General features: G+C 43.6%; 1 protein-coding gene across 19 annotated transcripts in view; it reads left to right on the forward strand.

Annotated features, from left to right (window-relative positions):
• The window catches only part of FLT3LG (fms related receptor tyrosine kinase 3 ligand), a 254,839-nt gene that overhangs the window by 167,965 nt on the left and 62,537 nt on the right, over positions 1–24,337 (forward strand). For 3 of the 19 annotated variants that reach the window (XR_006387911.1, XM_044281671.1, XM_044281670.1), the window contains exon 12: positions 10,932–10,980. The exons of the other annotated variants lie outside the window; for them this stretch is intronic. Coding sequence is in view for 2 of the 3 variants with exons in the window: in XM_044281671.1 (XP_044137606.1) it covers positions 10,932–10,955 (24 nt within the window). In the remaining variant the exon portion in view is untranslated. The remainder of the gene's footprint in view (positions 1–10,931; positions 10,981–24,337) is intronic. 19 annotated transcript variants of the gene reach the window in all.

Consider the following 24,337-nt stretch of genomic DNA (forward strand, 5'->3'; position numbering starts at 1 on the left):
CAGCCGCATCCTCCTATCATAAAGACGCCCCCTCCGCATGTTGATTGACAGGGCCAGCGAATGCGATCGTCCTCTGGCCGGCCCTGTCTGCTATCAAGATCTCGCGCCTGCGCCGTAACGGTATTCAGTTGGCGCAGGCGCACTGAGAGGAGGACGCTCGCTCGGCCGCTCCATCCTCAGTGCGCCTGCGTCGATGACGTCATATCTACACCCGGCGCAGGCACACTGAGGATGGAGCGGCCGAGCGAGCGTCCTCCACGAGATCTTGATAGCAGACAGGGCCAGCCAGAGGACGATTGCATTCGCTGGCCCTGTCAATCAACATGTGGAGGGGGTGTCTTTATGATAGGAGGATGCGGCTGCTACCAGCAAGTAGTCTACTTGCTGGTAGACAGGTGATTTACATATTATAAAAGTACGTTCTATTCATGATCTACTGAGCCAAAATGACTAATAACATTATGTATTCATATATCGCTGTATAGGGATAAGAAGCCCCAAAAAAAAAAAAAAAAGAGTTTAGTGGGGTGACAGAAGCCCTTTAACACTGACCCCCCACAGTGCCCTGTTGCCTTAAAATGGTACCTCCACAGCAGCCCACCACCTTACCTTTGACCTTCACAGCAGCCTGCCCCTTTAACAGTGAGTTCCACAACACCCCACCCCCTTGACAGTGACCTCCACAGGGGCCCACCCCCTTAACAGTGACCTCTACAGCACCCCGTCCCTTAACACTGACCATAGCAGACCTACCCCTTAATTGTGACCTCCACCGTTCCCTGCCCCCTCAACAGAGACCTCAACAGCGCCTGCCCCTTTAACAGTGACCTCCACGGCATTCTGCCCCCTTAACAGTGACCTCTATAGCGGACCATCCCCTTGAAGGAAATCTGTCACCAGGATAATCACTATTGAAGTAAAGCCATGGCCTAATAGCACTTAGTACCTCATTTCTAGATGTGCCTTTGTTTCAGCAATAGATGTTTCCTATCTTCTGAAAATCCAGTTTATTTGGTATGCAAATGAGCCAGTAAGGTGCCCAACTAGTGCCCAAGCCGCCCTCATGCTGGGAGCAGGAAAAAGTGGGGCAGAGTTATGGCTTGAACGTGATGTAGGAGGGGTGGGTGGACACATTGTGGCAGGAGGCGTGTCTGGGCTCCTTCCTACAAGAGTGACGCCCCTCTGGGCACATTACTGGCTCATTTGCATAACAAATACACTGGATTTTCAGAGGATAAAAAACATCTATTGCTGGAACAAAGGGACATCTGGAAATAAGGTCCTAAATGCTATTAGGCCATGGCTTTACTTCAAAAGCGATTATCCTGGTGACAGATTTCCTTTAACTGTGACCTCCCAGCAGCCTGTCCCTAGGGTGGCCAGAGGTCTGGTTTTAGGCTGGACAGTCTGGCTTTCAGACTCCCTGTCCTCCATCCGGCCCGGGACCTGGACAGACACAGGGATGTCCTTTTGAACAGCTCACTCTCAGACAGCAGCACTGTGCTGTCTGAGCAGGAGGTGCAGGGAGAAAGTTACCCTCCCTCCCACCCCTGCAACTTACAGAAGTTGATTTTTATCTTCATTTTTTCAATCCCCATCGGCTGCTGAGTGGGAGGGGGCATGGTCTCACCAGGTCAGAGACATGGCTTAGCGGAATCGGGGGCAGTGTTTTTAAGTCCGTCTTTTGAGGGTGGCCTGAATGGCCACCATACCTGCCCCTGAACTGTGTCCTCCACAGCACTCCGCTCCCTTACCAGTGTTATCCACAGCGCCCTGCAGCAGCGAAGAAAAATGGCTCAGTTGTTATGGAAACCTGGTTTAAAACTGTGTGTATGTGGAGACTAAGGGCCTGCGAGCTTCTATTGGCTGATAAGGGTCATGTGCCCAGGCTTCTATTGGCTAATTCATTTTTGGGGAAAATTTTACGAACGGTATGTGCTAGAGAGCGGAGACCCAGTCTAAAACCTTCCCAGACACCTGATGTGATTGTAAATGCGATGGTACATACACTCAACTTTATATTATACATATATATATATATATATATATATATATATACGCACACACACACACAGTGGCTATAAAAAGTCTACACACCCCTGTTAAAATGTCAGGTTTCTGTGATATAAAAAAAAATTGACAAATAAATCATTTCAGAACTTTTTCCACCTTTAATGTGACCTATAAACTGTACAACTCAATTGAAAAACAAACTGAAATCTCTTAGGTAGAGGAAAGAAAAAATATACAAATAAAATAATATGGTTGCATAAGTGTTACTTTGTTGAAGCACTTTTTGATTTTATTACAGCACTCAGTCTTTTTGGGTATGAGTCTATCAGCATGGCACATTTAGACTTGGCAAGATTTGCCAACTCTTCTTTGCAAAAACACTCCAAATCTGTCAGATTGCGAGGGCATCTCCTGTGCACAGCCCTCTTCAGATCACCCCACAGATTTCGGATTCAGGTCTGGGCTCTGGCTGGGCCATTCCAAAACTTTAATCTTCTTCTGGTGAAGCCATTCCTTTGTTGATTTGGATGTATGCTTTGGGTCGTTGTCATGCTAAAAGATGAAGTTCCTCTTCATGTTCAGCGTTCTAGCAGAAACCTGAACGTTTTGTGCCAATATTGACTGGTATTTGGAACTGTTCATAATTCCCTCTAGCTTAACTAAGGCCCCAGTTCTAGATGAAGAAAAAGAGCCCCAAAGCATGATGCTGCCACCACCATGCTTTACTGTGGGTATGGTGTTCTTTTGGTGATGTGCAATGTTGTTTTTGCGCCAAATATATATTTTGGAATCATGGCCAAAAAGTTCAACCTTGGTTTCATCAGACCATACCGCCTTGGTATATCTAATGCCTTGGACATTCTTTTGTACCCTTCTCCTGACTGATACCTTTTCACAATGAGATCCCTCTGATGCTTTGGAAGCTCTCTGTGGAGCATGGCTTTTGCTGTGGGATGCGACTAAGAACATTTCAGGAAAGACCAACTAGATCAGCTGAACTTTTCTTAGGGGTTAATCAGAGGCACTTTACATGATGGTAGGTGTATGCTGACTCCTATTTAACACTATTTTGAATGTGATTGCTTAATTCTGAACACAACTACATCCCCAGTTATAAGAGGGTGTGCACACTTATGCAACCACATTATTATTATTATTATTTTTGTTTTCTTCCCTCCACTTAAAAGATTTCAGTTTGTTTTTTAAAGTGAGTTGTACAGTTTATAGGTCACATTAAAGGTGGAAAAAGTTCTGAAATGATTTATCTTTGTCTCATTTTTTTACATCACAGAAATCTGACATTTTAACAGGGGTGTGTAGACTTTTTATACCCACTGTATGTATAATATATATATATATATATATATATATACACACACATATATATATATATATATATATATATATACACATACTTGTGGTCACGGCATCACGGCTACCTGTGACGCGTAAGGCTACATGACACGCTACCATCTACCTGCCTAACTAGGAACTAAGCGGCTTGGGAGGGTACACAGCACCGTAGTCACACCCAAGGGAGGCCCCTGCCTGGTATATAAGTGCTGCTGACGCCCCTCCCACAAATACAGGCCAATAATTATATAGAGAGACACAGACACATATATATACGCACATACACACACATATATATATATATATATATACACAAACATACAATGCCTCAGACTCAGATCCAACCAATCAAGGCCACTTCTCTGGTAAAATGGTTGTAATTAGCAGGTATTCCTGAGTGTTATATGTAAGGACTTGTTTTATCTGTCTTAGTTATCTGCTTATTTTATTTAAATCTTAATTTTCTTTTATCTTGGATGACATTTTGGGGCTTTGGAACCGATTACTCAAGTTACAATGGTTTCAACATACAGTGGTCGTTCTGGAACCAATTAATATTGTAACTTAAAGGACCACTGTATATATAGACATATACTGTACATATGCAGATACACATGTTAAATATACACACATGTATACATCACACATCATTTGTACAGTACACAAATGAAATGAACACACTTTACACACATTTAGGCTACATGCACACGACCGTATGTGTTTTGCGGTCTGCAAATTGCGGATCTGCAAAAAAGAAACAAATATCTTCCGTATGGCATAGTTTTTTGTTGCGGATCCATTATAATAATGCCTATCCTTGTCCGCAAAACAGACAAGAATAGGACATGTTATTTTTTTTTTGCGGGGCTACGGAACGGACATGCGAATGCGGAGGTGTGCTGTCCGCATTTTTTGCTGACCCATTGGAATGAATGGGTCTGAACGAACGGAACGAACCCGGAAACAAAATACGTTCTTGTGCATGAGACCTTAAACTTACTTTTTTGCAGGATGTGGGGGGTCCATCAGAGAAGGCTGCAGCTTCTGAGTTGCAGGTACAGGGCAGTCCTGGGATTCTCAGTGGCTGCAGACACTCTTCCCTTACCCTCCTTCTCCATTCAGCAGTGAGGAGGGAAGTCAGTTACAGGGTGTGAAGGAGGGGCAGTAATTAAGAGAGCACAGTGAGTTTAAGGTGGTATTAAGCTGCAGCTGCTAAGTGTAGGGAAAATCGGGAACAGCAACACACCTTCTTCCTGATCTGCCACTGCTACAATCTAGCACTGTTCGGGGCCACTTCTGAGCTCTCGCCTGAAGCAGCTGCTTCCCTGGTAGCTACGCCACTGATATATAACCAAACAGCATGAATGTTAGTGGCACCATCCCTACAGATATAGCATGACTCTGAATGGCACAGGAGTCTCTTATGGGTCTCTACGCAGAGTATGGATCATAGTGCACAGGTTACTTCAAAAGAAGATGAAAGTGCCACCAATCCCTCAAACACAGGGGGTCATTTATTAAATGACCCCCTTCAATCTGTGACAGATATACACCAGAAAACTGGCGTACATCATTTAGTAAATGACCCCTATAGTGTTTGTTCCAGTAGTACCTGGGTAGGATAGAAGTGCAATAGTCAACAACCATTTTACATGAACACAGGTTTCCTCTGGCCTAGACATGGCCTCTTCCCTTTCTGTAGATGGGCAGCAGCTCACATGAGACAATGAATAACCTGCATTTCTCAAAATGAATTGCAGTAAGCTCTTGTTAACAGTAGTCCCTTTTTATATAGCCCCAGAGATAAATATGGTATGTAAGGTCCCACCATTTTCTTCTCCCTTGTCTAGAGAGAGATATAGCTATGCATTTCTAATAATTTAGAAGTAGGAACATATGAATTATAAGTGTCTGGGCAGCTTCACCTGCTTCTCTATGAGATCACTATGGCGGCTCTGAGACAAGAGCAGGGAAGCTACTGAGCATGTTAGACCCTCACTCAATGCAGGAGAAGATGGACTAGAAGGATAGACAGCAGGGGACACCACCAAACAGGGAAATGTACATTAAAGTTCTCGAAACTTTGATTTGGCTGCTTTACTGAATTTCACAAAGAAATTAGCTTTGTGACTAATTGGTTTGTGCATTTCTTTGTGAGTAATGGGTGCAATGGCGGGGAACGGCAATGGTTCTGCCTCCGTCATTAAACCACTCAGATGCCCGCACAGAGACGCGAGACGCGAGATGACGCGATTAGCCGGCCCGCACATGCGCATCGCGGGCCGGCAATAGTTAGAGGGGGGTCGGGTCATCAGCTTGCCAGCCAATGATCGTGGCTGGCAAGCTGATGATTTTTGAAAAAAACAATCAGAAGCCAGTTAACACATTATATTAGTAAATATAATGTGTTAAATGGCTTCCCTGCTCCTCTGCTGGTCCTTTTGGTCGGTTGGTCTCAGCAGAGGAGCAGGAATCACAGTGAGTAGTACCAAACACTACAGCTTAGCCCCAGATCACCCCCCTGCACCCCAATTAACCCTTTGATCACCCCTTGATCGCCCCTGTCAATCACCTAGCGAAAGGAAAAAAGTGATCAGTGTAAACTGTCACTTTTTATTTTCACTGGTATTGACTGTTAGGTTTTAGGATAGTTTAGGCCCCTTGGTTAGGTAGTTTAGCGATTGGTTAGCGCCCACCGCACCGCAGTCACTGATTCGCTGATTAGCGTATCGCTAATCAGCATTTGTACTTTTATAGTATCTGTAAGTGATCAAAACTGATCACAGTCAGATCTATAATAGTATTAGTGTCACCTTAGCTCGCCCTCCACCCAAAACGCAGTGTTGGCCTGATCAGTCGCCTACACGTGCGTTCACCCACGCCCGCCCCGCCGCAGTGACAAAAAATATATATTTTTTGATCACTGCACAATCACTTTACAAGCGCTGTGGCGATAAAAATAAATCAGTTTTGATATTTTTTATCAACCGCAGCAGCCTCCGGTACTTCGCTAGCCTCCCATTTGTAAGACAGGCTTGCTTTTTTTCTTGGGTAGTCTCAGGGAATACCCCTAAATTTAGTAGCCCAAAGGACAAACAAGGGGTATTCTTCTGAAGAGGCCTATAGGCTTCTGACCCAGTCGGATGAGGAATGGGAACCCTCATCTGATGAATCTAGCGGGTCAGAATATGAACCTGTAGAAAGCAGTGGCAGTCTGACCTAAAGTTCGGACGAGGAGGTTGAGGTCCCTGATAGCACCAGGCGTACCCGGCCCCGTGTCGCTAGACCACAGGTTGCGCAGGATCCGCTTCAAGGGCAGCAGAGTGGGGCTGGCGCTGTCGGATTACGTGGTGAGGTATACAGCAGCAGCGCAGCCCTCCCTGGACCTAGTACCAGCACTGCCGTACAACATGGTGAAGTGGCGAGCACCAGAAGGGCAGTTGAAGCTGGTACGGTGGCATGTGCAATAGTTACCCCGTCGCAGCCACCGCACAGACAGGCCCGTAGACCCCCTAGAATCCCTGAGGTGCTGGCAACTTCAGCCGCACCATTAGTTCCCCCTTTCACCGCCCAGTCTGGAGTTCGGGTTGAGACAGCTCAGATCGGTTCGGCCCTGGGATTTTTTGAGCTGTTCTTGACTGCGGAGCTCTTGGACATAGTCGTGGCAGAAACAAACCGGTATGCCACACAATTTATAACCGCCAACCCGGGAAGCTATTATGCCCAGCCTTTCCGGTGGAAACCAGTCCAAGTTTCCGAAATTAAAACTTTTCTGGGCCTTCTCCTCAACATGGGTCTAACCAAAAAGCATGAATTGCGGTCATATTTGTCCACGAACCCAATTCATCACATGCCCATGTTCTCTGCTGCCATGTCTAGGGCACGATTTGAGGCCATCCTGCGTTTCCTGCACTTTAGCGACAACACCACCTCCCGTCCCAGAGGCCACCCAGCTTTTGACAGGCTCCACAAAATTCGGCCCCTCATAGACCACTTCAACCAGAAATTTGCAGATTTGTATACCCCTGACCAAAACATCTGCGTAGACGAGTCCCTAATACATTTTACCGGGCGCCTTGGCTTCAAACAATACATCCCAAGCAAGCGCGCCCGGTGTGGGGTCAAATTGTATAAGCTCTGTGAAAGGGCCACAGATTATACCCACAAATTTCGGATCTATGAGGGAAAAGATCAGACCCTGGAGTCGGTCGGTTGCCCTGACTACCTGGGGAGCAGTGGGAAGACAGTCTAGGACTTGGTGTCACCCTTATTTGACAATTTCTACACAAGTGTGGCCCTCTTCAGGCATTTGTTTCTAGAACAGATTGGCTGCTGTGGCACCGCACAAACTAGTCGCGCGGGCTTCCCCCAACGGCTCGTTACCACCCGTCTTGCAAGGGGGGAGAGGGCTGCCTTGTGTAACAAAGAACTGCTCGCGGTGAAATGGAGTGACAAGCGTGACGTTTACATGCTCTCCTCCATTCACGCAGACACGACAATCCAAATTGAGCGAGCAACCAGTGTCATTGAAAAGCCCCTCTCAGTCCACGACTATAACCTTCACATGGGAGGGGTGGACTTCAATGACCAGATGTTGTCTCCGTATTTAGTTTCCCGATGCACCAAACGCTGGTATAAGAAGGTGTCTGTATATTTTATTGGCTCTGTATAATAGTTTTGTTCGCTACAGTAAGGCTGGGAGAACAGGATCCTTCCTCAAATTTCAGGAAGAGATCATCGAGAACCTCCTGTATCCAGGAGGTTCCGTGGCCCCATCCACCAGTGTAGTTAGCCGTCTATACGAGCGACATTTCCCCAATGTCGTTGCTGGTACCTCAACCCAACCGTCACCCCGAAAAAGATGTTGTGTCTGTAGCAGGAGTGGAATAAGGCGTGACACCCGCTATTTCTGTCCTGACTGCCCTGACCACCCTGCCCTATGCTTAGGGGAGTGTTTCCGGAAGTACCACACACAGGTACACCTAGCATAGGGATCACATCTCACCAGGACAGGCACACAGGGCTATTAGGGCCCATTCACACAGAGCTGCTGCAAACCTCTCCTTTCACCTGGGACAAAGTGCATAATGCACTTCGCCACATCTTTGGGCGATTTGCGCTTTGCACATTGTCCCATGGGGAAGGAGAGGTCCTATAAAGGTAAAAAAAAAAACACCAGTAAGCAAAAAAGTTAATGTTCAGTTCCAAAAGTTAAATAAAGTTTATATGTTCTGTTCAAAGGTTATTATAAAGTTAATAAAATTATTGCATTGCGGCCTGGTTTTTTCTTTTTTGTTTTGTTTTTTTTACCTTCCAGGTGGACCAACCGATCGACCAGCTGCAGCACTGATGTACATTCTGACAGAAGCATTGCGCTGCTGTCAGATTACACACAAGTCGGTGTATGCGGTGCTGCAAGACGAGATTTCTCCTCTGCAGTAAAAGATACGTTTGCCGAGGCATATGAGCTGAGGAGGTGGCGGTGTTCATATGCTTTGGCAAACACTTTGTATATAAAAAAATATATAAAAATCCCGGCAATGATTTATTCATCCACATCGATTGATGTGAATGGAGAAATTGGGTTTGCCAGGGCATACGAGCTAAGTGGGTATGGATGTTGGGCGGAGCTCCTATGTCCTGGCAGACGCCTTTCCCCTCCTTCTTTTTTTTGGCAGAGATTTTTTCATCCACATTGATCGATGCGAATGAAGAAATCTGTGCCGTTCATTTTTTTCTTTCAGCCCAGAGGCTGAACGGAAAAAAAAAATCTCATTAACTGTATGCTCAATATGAGGAGAATAGCAGAAACTCCTAATGCTGGCCATACATGTAATTATTGCGGAGACCCTCAAATGCCAGGGCAGTATAACTACTCCACAAGTGACCCCATTTTGGAAAGAAGACACCCCAAGGTATTCGCTGAGGGGCATATTGAGTCCATGAAAGATTGAAATTTTTGTCCCAAGTTAGTGGAAAGTGAGACTTTGTGAGAAAAAACAAAAAAAATATCAATTTCCGCTAACTTATGCCAAAAAAAAAAAAATTCTATGAACTCGCCAGGCCCCTCATTGAATACCTTGGGGTGTCTTCTTTCCAAAATGGGGTCACATGTGGGGTATTTATACTGCCCTGGCTTTTTAGGGGCCCTAAAGCGTGAGACGAAGTCTGGGATCTAAATGTCTAAAAATGCCCTCCTAAAAGGAATTTGGGCACCTTTGCGCATCTAGGCTGCAAAAAAGTGTCACACGTGTGGTATCGCCGTACTCAGGAGAAGTTGGGGAATGTGTTTTGGGATGTCATTTTACATATACCCATGCTGGGTGAGATAAATATCTTGGTCAAATGCCACCTTTGTATAAAAAAATGGGAAAAGTTGTCTTTTGCCGAGATATTTATCTCACCCAGCATGGGTATATGTAAAATGACACCCCAAAACACATTCCCCAACTTCTTCTGAGTACGGTGATACCACATGTGTGACACTTTTTTGCCGCCTAGGTGGGCAAATGGGCTCACATTCCAAAGAGCACCTTTCGGATTTCACAGGCCATTTTTTACAGATTTTGATTTCAAATTACTTCTCACGCATATGGGCCCCTAAAATGCCAGGGCAGTATAACTACCCCACAAGTGACCCCATTTTGGAAAGAAGACACCCCAAGGTATTTCATGATGGGCATAGTGAGTTCATGGAAGTTTTAATTTTTTGTCACAAGTTAGTGGAATATGAGACTTTTTCCTCTAACTTGTGACAAAAAATAAAAAGTTCTATGAACTCACTATGCCCATCAGTAAATACCTTAGGGTGTCTACTTTCCGAAATGGGGTCATTTGTGGGGTTTTTCTACTGTCTGGGCATTGTAGAACCTCAGGAAACATGACAGGTGCTCAGAAAGTCAGAGCTGCTTCAAAAAGCGGAAATTCACATTTTTGTACCATAGTTTGTAAATGCTATAACTTTTACCCAAACCATTTTTTTTTATCCAAACATTTTTTTTTATTAAAGACATGTAGAACAATAAATTTAGCGAAAAATTTATATATAGATGTCGTTTTTTAAAAAAAAATTTACAACTGAAAGTGAAAAATGTCGTTTTTTTGCAAAAATTTTGTTACATTTCAATTAATAACAAAAAAAGTAAAAATGTCAGCAGCAATGAAATACCGCTAAATGAAAGCTCTATTAGTGAGAAGAAAAGGAGGTAAAATTCATTTGGGTGGTAAGTTGCATGACCGAGCAATAAACGGTGAAAGTAGTGTAGTGCAGAAGTGTAAAAAGTGGCCTGGTCATTAAGGGTGTTTCAGCTAGGGGGGTTGAAGTGGTTAAAGATCCAGCGCGAAATGATGCAAAGTGCATGACGACAACATATGTCACCGTGCGCTAAATTTTGCGTGGGATCTTCAATCAAATGGACCCCTGGTCACCTACTACATTCAAAACTGTGGACATCAATGGAGTAGTACAGCATAGGGGCATGGCCTGTAGACATCTACAGGATGCTCCTCAAACTTTGCTCCCATAGAAATAGTATTGACTTATTGAGTTCCTCTGATTTTAACAGATATATTTTGTATGGAAAAGGTGAAACGCATGATGCATAATCCAGCAAGGTAAAATTGTCTAAGAATATTGGCTGCAAATCAACTTATCCTAGGGCTACGCTGTGACTTTAGTTTTACAACTGTTGCATGAACTTGGAGTTCTGCAGTGGAGACACCCATAGAAATTAATGGAGTTGCGCAATTAATGCAACTTAGGCTACTTTCACACTTGCGCTTTCCTTTCCGCTATTTAGATCCGTGATAGGATCTCACTAGCGGGGGGGTGGGGGGAAACGCTTCCGTTTTGTCCTCATTCATTGTCAATGGGGACAAAAATGAACTGAACGAAATGGAATGCGTTTTTCTGTCCACGATGTTGTGCGGAGCAAGACGATCCATTATGACTCACAATGTAAGTCAATGGGGACGGATCTGTTTTATTTGACACAATAGAAAACAGATCCGTCCCCTATTGACTTTCAATGGAGTTCATGATGGATCCGTCATGGCTGTGTTAAAGATAATACAACCGGATTTATTCATAACGGATGCAGATTGTTGTATTATCAGAACGGAAGCTTTTTGGCTGATCCATTACGGATCCCGCAAAAATGTCGGTGTGAAGGTAGCTTTAGTCTAGGGCTACATAAAGAAACAGAGTTGCCTACATTTTGGTGTAAAACTGTAGCATAGTAATGACTCATGCAACTTTAGTGGTTCTCTATGTGGGAAAATGTCTCGAGCCAACTTGCAAAAATCATACCTGCAATTGTTTTTCTACAGGGAAACGCTGAAGTTGTGATAATGCTGCAGTTTTAGTGAAAATTTGGGGGTAACTCTGTGTCTTGGTAGCCTTTTCTCATAGATGGGGATTTTTTTAACTCAATGGGGGAAATTTACCATTTGAAATGTTTTTTTATGTAATTTTTAAGTCTGTCTTTAGTTTGCATTGCTGCACCAAATTAATGAAATACAGCTTAGTTTTATTAAATTTGGTGCAAGTGCTTGGGGTTGCCTGGTGTGGAGATGTAACTTTTTTTTTTTTTTTTTCAACTTTTTAAAATGAGCCACAACACTGTTCTGCCTGTGCATTTAAAGGGGTTATCCCTTGATTAATGTAAAAAATAAATAACATCATACATAACCTAGGACATAACCTCTTTCTAACAAAGCTAGAACCATCCCTGTACCCCTTATGGATCCAGAGATCTCCCCATTCATCGCTCCAGTTGTTCTGCTAGATGTATTTCAAACTGTTAGCTTAGGGAATGTCTCTTTTCTCAGGAATTTCGCCTTTCTGCTGCAGCTGGTAGCAGTTAAAGGATGGAACTGAGCATGTGCGGCCATCTCAGTGAGCAGGACACAGAAATGAGAAAAAGAGCAAACAGCAGGTGGCGCTATACAGATAGATTTGATTGAATAACTTAGTAGCTATAATACATTTTTAATTGCATGCAATTACAAAAGTATTCATATCCAGGTGCTGGTTTGATAACTTTAGAATATTATTTGTGGGACAACCCCTTTAAATGAGCATGCCACTACATAATATTATGCAGAGATATGATGTTATGGTATGGTAAAAACAATAAAAACCTAGTGGAACTTTAGAAAAAAAAACATAAAAGCAAATAAAAAGAATAAATAGATAATGATAAACACTAAAATAGGCCAATGGCATGACCACCACCTCAACATAATGAAGATCCTCTGCATTGTTGACACAGACTTGTATGTCATAGTAAGTTACATTTTTGAACAGCAGTTTTCTTTTAGTGATGGATTTCATTTCAGTATATTAATAGTGGGATTAAGTAAACTCCAGTGCTTATGACCCCTGCACATTAAGAGTTATTTGTATTATCTCTATTTTTTTTAACTAATGAATCTGCCCACCTTTCATCAATAAAGATCCGTATCCACAATTAATTACATCAAAGGATTTGTTTTTAGCAGTACATAGACAGGTCATATCATGAATAAGATGCAGTAGGAATCGCATAATGCGAATTGAGGACAACTAATAGGTTTTAACATTAGCTCCAAATGGGGTGGTCTTCTCTTTGACCTTTGGGGGTTATTATTATATCAGAGCCTGCAGCGTGGGAATAAAGAAAGCACTATTATGTACAGTAATAATCAGACTAGAACACAGTTTCGGAATAAAGATAAACACTTATGACATTGCAGCAATAGAACACAGCCTAGAAATACATATAAACACTACTATGATTTAATGACATAATACACAGCCGAGCAATAAAGACAACTTGATTGTGATATCATGACAATAGAACGCAACCTACAAACCATGTAAACACTACTATGACTTAATCACATAAAGCACCGCCTAGCAATAAAGACATTATTGTGACATCACAATAGAACACAGCTTAGAAATATATGTAGCCTTTAGTATGACTTGATCACATAATGCACAGTCTAGCAATAAAGACATTATTGTGATATCATCACAACAGAACATAGCCTAGAAATACATGTATACACTAGTGTGACTTAATCACATCCACAGCCTAGCAATAAAGACTAAATACCAGCCAGCACTGAAGCCAATTTTGGATTCATGTTTTAAAATTTGTTTTAAAGTTAAAAAATTGATGGCCGATGTTATACATCAAAGTGTCGTGAACTTCAGTGATAGCTCTGTTTACCTCGCTGGAGCCCTTACATTTTAATGCTGTATGGAGCCGTGTCTCCGTACAGCATTAAAACGAAGTTTTGAACGAATCGACTTCAGATCCGAAGCTCGATTCGCTCAACTCTATGACACTATCATAACAAAAAACAGCATAAGATAAAAAAAAACTGACATTGTCGCAATAGATCATAGCTTAGAAACAAAGACAACATTTTTACATCATCATAAAAGAATATGTATAAAGACAAGCACTATTGTGACATCATCTCAAAAGCAAATATAAATTCTATTGTATTCACCATCACAATAGATACAACCAAGGATTAAAGGCTTTGTGAGACTGGGACAATGGAACACAGTTTAGAAAATTCACACTTGAAACCCTGGCTTTTGTCACATCATCAGTTTAGAAAACAGCTTAGAAAAAACCTGAACATTATTGTGACTATATACAGGGAGTGCAGAATTATTAGGCAAGTTGTATTTTTGAGGATTAATTTTATTATTGAACAACAACCATGTTCTCAATGAACCCAAAAAACTCATTAATATCAAAGCTGAATATTTTTGGAAGTAGTTTTTAGTTTGTTTTTAGTTTTAGCTATTTTAGGGGGATATCTGTGTGTGCAGGTGACTATTACTGTACAATTATTAGGCAACTTAACAAAAAACAAATATATACCCATTTCAATTATTTATTTTTACCAGTGAAACCAATATAACATCTCAACATTCACAAATATACATTTCTGACATTCAAAAACAAAACAAAAACAAATCAGTGACCAATATAGCCACCTTTCTTTGCAAGGACACTCAAAAGCCTGCCATCCATGGATTCTGTCAGTGTTTTGATCTGTTCACCATCAACATTGCGTGCAGCAGCAACCACAGCCTCCCAGACACTGTTCAGAGAGGTGTACTGTTTTCCCTCCTTGTAAATCTCACATTTGATGATGGACCACAGGTTCTCAATGGGGTTCAGATCAGGTGAACAAGGAGGCCATGTCATTAGATTTTCTTCTTTTATACCCTTTCTTGCCAGCCACGTTGTGGAGTACTTGGACGCGTGTGATGGAGCATTGTCCTGCATGAAAATCATGTTTTTCTTACCTTGCAGACTTCTTCCTGTACCACTGCTTGAAGAAGGTGTCTTCCAGAAACTGGCAGTAGGACTGGGAGTTGAGCTTGACTCCATCCTCAACCCAAAAAGGCCCCACAAGCTCATCTTTGATGATACCAGCCCAAACCAGTACTCCACCTCCACCTTGCTGGCGTCTGAGTCGGACTGGAGCTCTCTGCCCTTTACCAATCCAGCCATCTGGCCCATCAAGACTCACTCTCATTTCATCAGTCCATAAAACCTTAGAAAAATCAGTCTTGAGATATTTCTTGGCCCAGTCTTGACGTTTCAGCTTGTGTGTCTTGTTCAGTGGTGGTCGTCTTTCAGCCTTTCTTACCTTGGCCATGTCTCTGAGTATTGCACACCTTGTGCTTTTGGGCACTCCAGTGATGTTGCAGCTCTGAAATATGGCCAAACTGGTGGGAAGTGGCATCTTGGCAGCTGCACGCTTGACTTTTCTCAGTTCATGGGCAGTTATTTTGCGCCTTGGTTTTTCCACACGCTTCTTGCGACCCTGTTGACTATTTTGAATGAAACGCTTGATTGTTCGATGATCACGCTTCAGAAGCTTTGTAATTTTAAGAGTGCTGCATCCCTCTGCAAGATATCTCACTATTTTTGACTTTTCTGAGCCTGTCAAGTCCTTCTTTTGACCCATTTTGCCAAAGGAAAGGAAGTTGCCTAATAATTATGCACACCTGATATAGGGTGTTGATGCCATTAGACCACACCCCTTCTCATTACAGAGATGCACATCACCTAATATGCTTAATTGGTAGTAGGCTTTCGAGCCTATACAGCTTGGAGTAAGACAACATGCATAAAGAGGATGATGTGGTCAAAATACTCATTTGCCTAATAATTCTGCATGTAGTGTATAACCACAAATCATAACTTAAAGGGGTTATCCAATATCATGAACAGCCCCCCCCCCCCCCCCCCCCTGCATGTGCGAACTGGGGGAACTGTTTATGATATTGGATAACCACTTTAAAATAAAGACAGACACTATCATGTCCTTATAATTTCAGAAGGTCTGGGCTTTTTATCTCTGTGCTTGGTGTATGTTAGCATTTTATATTGACAAGGCCTCATACACACAACCATATAATTATTGGTTCATATCTGATCTGCATTTTTTCGCAGACTGGATATGGATTCATTCATTTCAAAGGGACCGCAAACTGCTGTCCACATCCGTGCTGTCCACATCCGTGTGTCAGTGCCTGTTCTGTCTTCATACACGTTTACACAGTGTGTAGTCTATCATTCAGTATAAACCATTCCTGTCTTCAAAATAAGAGGATATATAAAAAAGGTCTCGTCTGCACTGGATTCGTGCGGTGAGCCGATGGACTCAAGGCGCAAATCACAACCCGAGCTTGGATACAAATTTTTTTTGTTTTGAGAAGACTTCGGCTCACCGTACGAATCCAGTGCAGACGAGACATTTTTTATATATCCACATATCTACCCAAGCGGCGGTTTGGCCCCCGCCCAGGGTCGTCTCAGACACCTACCAGCAGCACCAACCCAGACAACCTCCACCATTCGAACCTCCCTCCACTAAGGTTGCACCACAATCAGTGCAAACCAAACCAGGTGAGTAACTTCACTCATCCTGGGTAGGGGGAAGAGACATCAATTTGTTTACCCTCACCTAGGAGCGCCTTCTCTCATCTCTTGGCCATTTGTTCAAAATAAGAGGACTGTTCTCTATAGTCTAACTTGTTTATTGCCAAAACAGGAGTATTTGAGATTGCTCAATTGATTGGTAAAACTATAATAATACAAAAACTTGTATAAGTATAAAGCATAACATGTATCAGCAGAAAGCATAGGACAGCATGTATTATAACATTACACTAACACTGGGCACATGTCCAAAATAGCTGCCTATACATGGATTGCATGTCTATAAGTAACACTTATACCTAGCTAAACAGCACTGCATACATAATGTCCTTGAAATAAATGTAGAAGTCTCACCAGATATGCTTGCAAAAGGATGGTGGAGTATAAGAAGAAGATATGCAGGAGACAGCTCTGCTTATGTCCTGTAACATGGAGACTGGGCTTCTCTTTCCAAGAATGCACTACACTCCCACATTGCTTTGCACCTCCCAACAATACAATAATCTTTATTAACAGACAAACAAAGTGTAGTACATTTTTACGACCGCTAGATGGTGCTATAACCTAACTAATAACTACAGAAATACAACAGATGTGATCTGTAATGATACTGAAATCAATCTCCCTGTGCTGAAACAGAACACTACCCGTCTGGCGTCAACAGACGCCACCACTGGTTCTTTCTCTCTTAGCGCCCCATTTAGGTCAATAGAGGGATCAAGCTTTTCCAAAGCACTATCTTTGGAGACTGTTTGACTTTTGCTTAGATAGTCTATTTCCTTAGTATAAAATTTACGTTGTATCGTGCAAATTATTATGTTCTTGGACCTTTCCAGATTGGGAGCGGTAAAGGTTGCAGTGATGCCAACCTTTGCAGAGCTTATGGCTCACAGGTAATGTCTGAGCTGTATGAACTACGCAGGCTATAGCACAAAAGAGCAACATCCAGGTGTAGAACCTGTTGAAACAATGGAATTTGCGTTGGTGGTTCGAAGTCACTGTGCGTAGAGCAGATACTTCAGGTCGGATTTCTTCATCCCGGTCTACCAATTAGAATGTGTCGGATCCGATGTTGCAAGACGTTGAACGGTACAGGAATGCAGGACCCGTAAACCATGTTATGTTCTTAAGGTGGCTTGCTGCAAAAGATCTAGTTGCGTGATCCGCAGGATTTTGTTGTGTAGGCATGTAGTGCCACTGTTTAGGACAAGTGGATCTCCTGATCCTTAGCACCCGATGGCAGACGTAGATGTAAAAGGACTACCTTGCTGACCGTGTAAAACTCGACTTCTTCGAATCCTAGGTTTATTCCAGAAGTTATAAGTTCAGCCAACTCCACTGCAAGCACAGCAGCGCAGAGCTCCAGTTTGTTCGCGGAGTGTTGCCAGTTTGGGCCGGCTCATAACAAATCCTATATGGCATCTTTCTTTGACGTCTATGGTCTTTAGGTATGCTACGACAGCAATCGCCTTGACTGAAGCATCGCAGAAGATATATAGTCTTTGCATCTTGACTTCAGTTGACAGCATGGGAGCATAGGTTCGTGCCACGTGAATGCTGGTCAAAGCTTTGAGAGACTTCCTCCATCCTGTCCACAGGTCCTTTTTGTCTGCGGGAAGCAGATCATCCCAATCAGACATCTCTGTGGTGAAGTCTCTTAGCATCATTTTACCTTGGATTGTAAAATGCCTTACGAATCCCAGAGGATCATATAAGCTGTTTATGGCGGACAGAACTCCTCTACGTGTAAAGGGCTTTTCTTCCTTGCTAATTTGGAAGGTGAATGTGTCAGCCTTTAAATCCCAGAGCAAACCAAGGCTCCGCTGCATAGGAAGTGAGTTGGTACTAAGATCCAAGTCCTTTAGATCACTTGAATGGTCTTGGGGTGAGAAGGCTTCCATTAACTCACGGCTGTTGGAGGCGATTTTCTGCAACCTCAGATTTGATAGAGCAAGCATCTCTTGAGCCCTTTTCAGGAGACTGATTGCGGTCTCCTTCAAGCAGTCGTCCACGTAGAAATATTTTTCCACAAAGGATCTGACATCTGACTCAAATTTTGCTTCACCCACTCGGGCTGAATGTCTAAGACAATAGATAGCAACTGCAGGGGAAGGACTGTTTCCGAAGATGTGCACTCTCATTTGGTACTCTACAATGTCTCAGGGTCGTTGTTGCGTTACCAGAAGAACCTCAAGTAGTTTCTATGTTCTTCCTTGACGAGGAAGCAGTGGAACATCTGTTGTATGTCGGCCATAAATGCTGCGGAATCATAGAAGTACCTTCAGAAGTCTGTTGTTGAGGTCTGGACCAGACAGTAAGACATCATTTAGCGAAACACCTTCGCACCTGGCCCTTGAGTCTAATACTACTCGTATCTGCCCTTGTTTTTTTAGGATGATATACACTGAATAGGGGTAAGTACCAACACTCCTCAGAGTCTTGGATCATGGGTGCCATTTCTGCATGGTTGTTCTGGAATATTCTCTCCATGAAGGTAAAGAGATGTTCTTTCGGCTCTGGTGTTCTCTGAAAGGAAATAAATCAACTGTAGACAAGTTTTTTGTTGATAGGTAAGCGTTATTTCTGGGGTTCAAACGGTAAAGGTGTGACCCAGCTTTTTGACTGGTCTTTTACTATTCCTTGATCCATGATCTCCAAGAATAGCCTGTCTTCTATCGACATTGTGACCCTGTTGTCTTCTCTTGTCCTGTGGAAAACTGCACCCTAAGTGATCTTGCTCACCATCGCAGGCGTGGTCTTCACAGGAGGGATAAACGAAAAGACAAGGCACAGGAGCGCTGTGTGGCAATTGTTTTATCAAGAAACTGCTGAGACATGGTTGGAATAGGGAAGGACGTCCATTCTCAAGTGTGTTGGTGAGCATACTGTTGACTGAGGTCAGCTAGTGTGCTCCTCCTAGACAAACGTCTCCTATGATGACCCAACCTAGGTCAAGTCTCTGGGCGTATGAAGCATTTTGGGGACCGTTAATGAGTCCTCTAACCTCGTAGTATGTCTCTTCCAAGGAGTAAGACCATCAGGGTTTCTGGGTCCAGTTCTGGTATCAGGTGAGCTATCAGGTGGGAGTGGTATGCTGCTACCTCTGGTGTAGGTATTTCAGAACGGTTGTCAGGAATGTGCTTGCACTCCAGTATGATTGGCAGTGACAAGCAGGTCTGACCATCTATAGACTCCACCTTGTACCCAGTTGCTTTCCTCCCCAATGTCTCAACGGTATCTGCACATGTCTTTAAGGAGTAGGGAGAACTGGGCCCTACGATGTTGAAGGTGTTGAAGAAGGTGGATTTAGCTAAAGACCTGTTTCTTTCATCATCTAAGATTGCATATACAGCTGTGTTCAGAATAATACATAAAAATTGAAGCAAGCTCAAAATCCTTCTAATAGCTTTTATTTCCATACACACAAATGCATTGGGAACACTTCGCATTCTATTCCAAATCAAAACACAAAGAAAAAGATATCAAATTTGTGTTGTTCCTCTAAAAATAGTAAATATTAGACTTTTCAAAAAAAAATAGCAGTGTTTGTTTTCTTTATTACAAACTCAAACATTCACTATATAACTTGAAAAATGTTTGAAGATTTTGCTTTCCTTTGAATCACTTAACTAATATTTAGTTGTATAACCACTGTTTCTGAGAACTGCTGTACATCTGTGTTGCATTGAGTCAACCAACTTCTGACACCTGTGAGCAGGCATTCCAGCCCAGGATGGTTGGACTTCATTCCACAGTTCTTCTCTATTTCTTGGTTTTGCCTCAGAAACTGCATTTTTGATGTCACCCCACAAGTTTTCTATTGGATTAAGATCCAGGGATTGGGCTGGGCACTCCATAACTTCAATCTTGTTGCTCCAAGATGTTGCACGTTTACTGGTGTGTTTGGGGTTGTTGTATTGGTGGAACTCCCATTTCAAGGGCATTTTCTCTTCAGCATAAGGCAGCATGACCTCTTCAAGTATTCTGATGTATTCAAACTGATCCATGATCCCTGTTATGCGAGAAATACACTCACCTAAAGAATTATTAGGAACACCTGTTCTATTTCTCATTAATGCAATTATCTAGTCAACTAATCACATGGCAGTTGCTGCAATGCATGTAGGGTTGTGGTCCTGGTCAAGACAATCTCTTGAACTCCAAACTGAATGTCAGAATGGGAAAGAAAGGCGATTTAAGCAATTTTGAGCGTGGCATGGTTGTTGGTGCCAGACGGGCCGGTCTGAGTATTTCACAATCTGCTCAGTTACTGGGATTTTCATGCACAACCATTTCTAGGGTTTACAAAGAATGGTGTGAAAAGGGAAAAACATCCAGTATGCGGCAGTCCTGTGGGCGAAAATGCCTTGTTGATGCTAGAGGTCAGAGGAGAATGGGCCGACTGATTCAAGCTGATAGAAGAGCAATGTTGACTGAAATAACCACTCGTTACAACCGAGGTATGCAGCAAAGCATTTGTGAAGCAACAACACGCACAACCTTGAGGCGGATGGGCTACAACAGCAGAAGACCCCACTGCGTACCACTTATCTCCACTACAAATAGGAAAAAGAGGCTACAATTTGCACGAGCTCACCAAAATTGGACTGTTGAAGACTGGAAAAATGGTTTCTTGAACATTACAATGAGTTCACTGTACTAAAATGGCCCCCACAGTCACCAGATCTCAACCCAATAGAGCATTTTTGGGATGTGGTGGAACGGGAGCTTCGTGCCCTGGATGTGCATCCCTCAAATCTCCATCAACTGCAAGATGCTATCCTATCAATATGGGCCAACATGTCTAAAGAATGCTATTAGCACCTTGTTGAATTAATGCCACGTAGAATTAAGGCAGTTCTGAAGGCAAAAGGGGGTCCAACACCGTATTAGTATGGTGTTCTTAATAATTCTTTAGGTGAATGTAGGCCCAACACTGTAGTATGAGAAACATCCCCATATCATGATGCTTGCGCCACCATGCTTCACTGTCTTCAGTGTACTGTGGCTTGAATTCAGTGTTTGGGGGTCGTCTGACAAACTGACTCTAGACCCAAAAAGAGCAATCTTACTTTCTTCAGTCCGCAAAATGTCTCTTTAGGCCAGTCAATGTGCTCTTTGGCAAATTGTAACCTCTTCAGCACGTCTTTTTTTCAACATTGGGACTTTGCAGGAGCTTCTTGCAGATAGCTTGGCTTCACATAGGCGTCTTCTAATTGTAACAGTACTCACAGGTAACTTTAGACCTTCTGTGATCTTCCTGGAGCTGATTGTTGGCTGTGTCCTTGCCATTTTGGCTATTCTTCTATCCATTTGAATAGTAGTTTTTCGCGTTCTTCCACGTCTTTAATGTTTTGGTTGCCATTTTAAAGCATTTGCGATCATTTTAGCTGAGTAGCCTATCATTTTCTGTACTTCTTTATACGCTTTCCCCTCTCCAATCAACTTTTTAATCAAGGCAGGGGTGTGGAAATAAAAAAAATAAAAAAACTACTTGTCGAAGGACTAAAGCGGGGGCTCAATCTACTTGTCCTTCATGACAATCTACTTGTCCTGATACAAATTATCATTTTAAAATCAAATCCATATTTCAATGCACCGCCACACTTCCTTATACAGGTAGGCAGTCTTTGTGTTCCAGTCTTTGTGGTGTAAAATGACTCTAAGTTTAGTCCTCGTTCACACCAGATGATTATGTCCAGAATGCACAACATCGCGGCCGGCTCACTATGTTGTGGGGCAGGAGGGTGCGTGACGATCCTTTGAAGTGAATGGCACCATAGCCACAGGCGATCGGATGCACGGGATCACAATTATGCCTGAGGTCCGGTCAAAATGCTGCTTGCAGCATTTTGTTTGGACTGGACCACAGGCATAATGTGCCTTGCGATCCTGTGCAGCCGATCGCATTGCAGCCGTTGGGCATGGTTATGGTGCTAATCACTTCAACAGACCACTACGCCCTCTCCTGCCCCACAATATAGTTAGCTGGCCTCAATGCGGTACAGTGCATTCTGGACAGAATCAGGCCAGAACGCACTGCCTGGTGTGAACGAGGCCTTAATATGATCATAGCAATTAGTTTAGTGCACACTCTTGTTCTTAGCACATTACTACCCGTACCTCTAGGTGGCTTAGGCAAATTAGCTGCAGATGTGGCATGGAAAGTACCCCCCTCACCTTCCCAGTTTTACAACACCTGCAGAAAGGGGGTCCTCTGAGAGATGCTGGCAGAGTTGAGAGTTCTATCAATGCCCCTGGCTCTTTAACGGCTCTGTCACTGCTCCTCCCCCAAGCCGGATACGTGACAGAACCTTTCATTGCTCCACCCCTGCAGCTTTGTCATTTCTTCTTCCCCCGCTCCCTCACTACGGCTGCATCACTGCTCTACGCCCACTGCTCGGTCACCGCTAGTGTTAAGTGAACCCGGTGAAGTGCCCCCCCCCCCCAATCATTGGTGGCAGCGGCAGTTCCGGCTTCGATCGGTTACTATGGCAGCCAGGACGCTACTGAAGTCCTGTCTGCCATGGTCAGTTACTCAGCAGCATTATACTTACATGCTCTGTGGCCGTCCGACGCTCCTTCTTCTTGTAACTCACAGGTCTGTGCGGCGCATTGCTTATGCTTATAGAAATGCGCCACACAGACCTGTGAGTTACAAGAAGAAGGAACGCCGGGCAGCCACAGCGCATGTAAGTATAATGCTGCTGAGTAACTGACCATGGCAGACAGGACTTCAGTAGCGTCCTGGCTGCCATGGTAACCGATCGGAGCCCCAGCATTACACTGCTGGGATTCCGATCGGAACTGCCGCTGCCACCAATGATGGAGGGGGGAGGGCTCACTGCCCACCAATGATTTTAATACTGGGGAGGGGGGGCGCACTGCCCACCAATGATTTTTAATACTGGTGGGGGGGGGGCGCACTGCCCACCAATACAAACATTGTAGAAACATTCCCGGCACCCAACCTCTGACAGGGAGCTGCCGTCTGCGCAATTAACCCCTCAGGTGCCGCTGATGGCAGTGCCCTGTCAGAGGCGCGTCCCCATTACCATGGGAACACCTCGGGTTTAGAATATACAATCGGATCAGAGTTTTCTCCAATCTGATGGTATATTTTAACTTCAAGCGTCCCCATCACCATGGGAACGCCTCTCCACACCCAGCTTGTTGCCGATCCACTGCGTCCATTGCTCCGGTAAACAAAGCCATCTTATCCCTGCTACTTGCCCGCAGCAGGGCTAACCTACTGAACGAACTACCTGCCCGGCGCCTGGAACTGCATGTCCTGGGTGTCGGGTGATACGATTTCCACACCCCTGCAAGGTACGCTGTTCTTCTGAACAATAACTGGAACGACCCATTCTTCTCAGAGAGAAATGCACTGTAACCAGCATGTACAACATTTGCTGCCTTCCTTTCTTAAATAAGGACAATAATTGCCACCTGTTTTTCAAAGAATGAATGACCTCACTCATTAAACTCCACACTGCTATTATTTTAAACATGCCCCTTTTAATAAGTGATTGAATTACAGAGAATAAGCAGCATGCATGTCATGACTGTTGGGTCTGTTGGATTCCTATTACTCTATTAAACCTGCTGGTAAATTATTTGCCATGTAGAAATATAATTTCTACCAAAAAAAGTGATTGATCAGGTTAGTGATGCTTGACCTTGATCGCCTTATCTCGGTGGCCTACCGGATAAACTCTGACAAGGCAGATTTTTGAGCAGGACTTCCCTCCTGCGAGTCCTTTACAGATCTCAGTACAGTGAGAAGTGACTACTGCGGTGTGTTCGTCAGTGTCTATCCGTTTCCCGTCATGCTTCTCTGCTTGGGGTGATACCTTAGAGGGTGGTCCAGGGTGTAAAGCCGTGTTCTGTTCTGTGCTACCACGATCTATGTATATCACACTGACCTTACAGTTCCTGGCGAAGTGCGATGTTGTAGCTCAGCACCTGAAGCAGATGTTTTCTTTGAGGAATTCTTTGCAGTCCTCTAA

The sequence above is a fragment of the Bufo gargarizans genome, chromosome 2 (assembly GCF_014858855.1).
Source record: "Bufo gargarizans isolate SCDJY-AF-19 chromosome 2, ASM1485885v1, whole genome shotgun sequence".
In the NCBI taxonomy this organism is placed as follows: domain Eukaryota; kingdom Metazoa; phylum Chordata; class Amphibia; order Anura; family Bufonidae; genus Bufo; species Bufo gargarizans.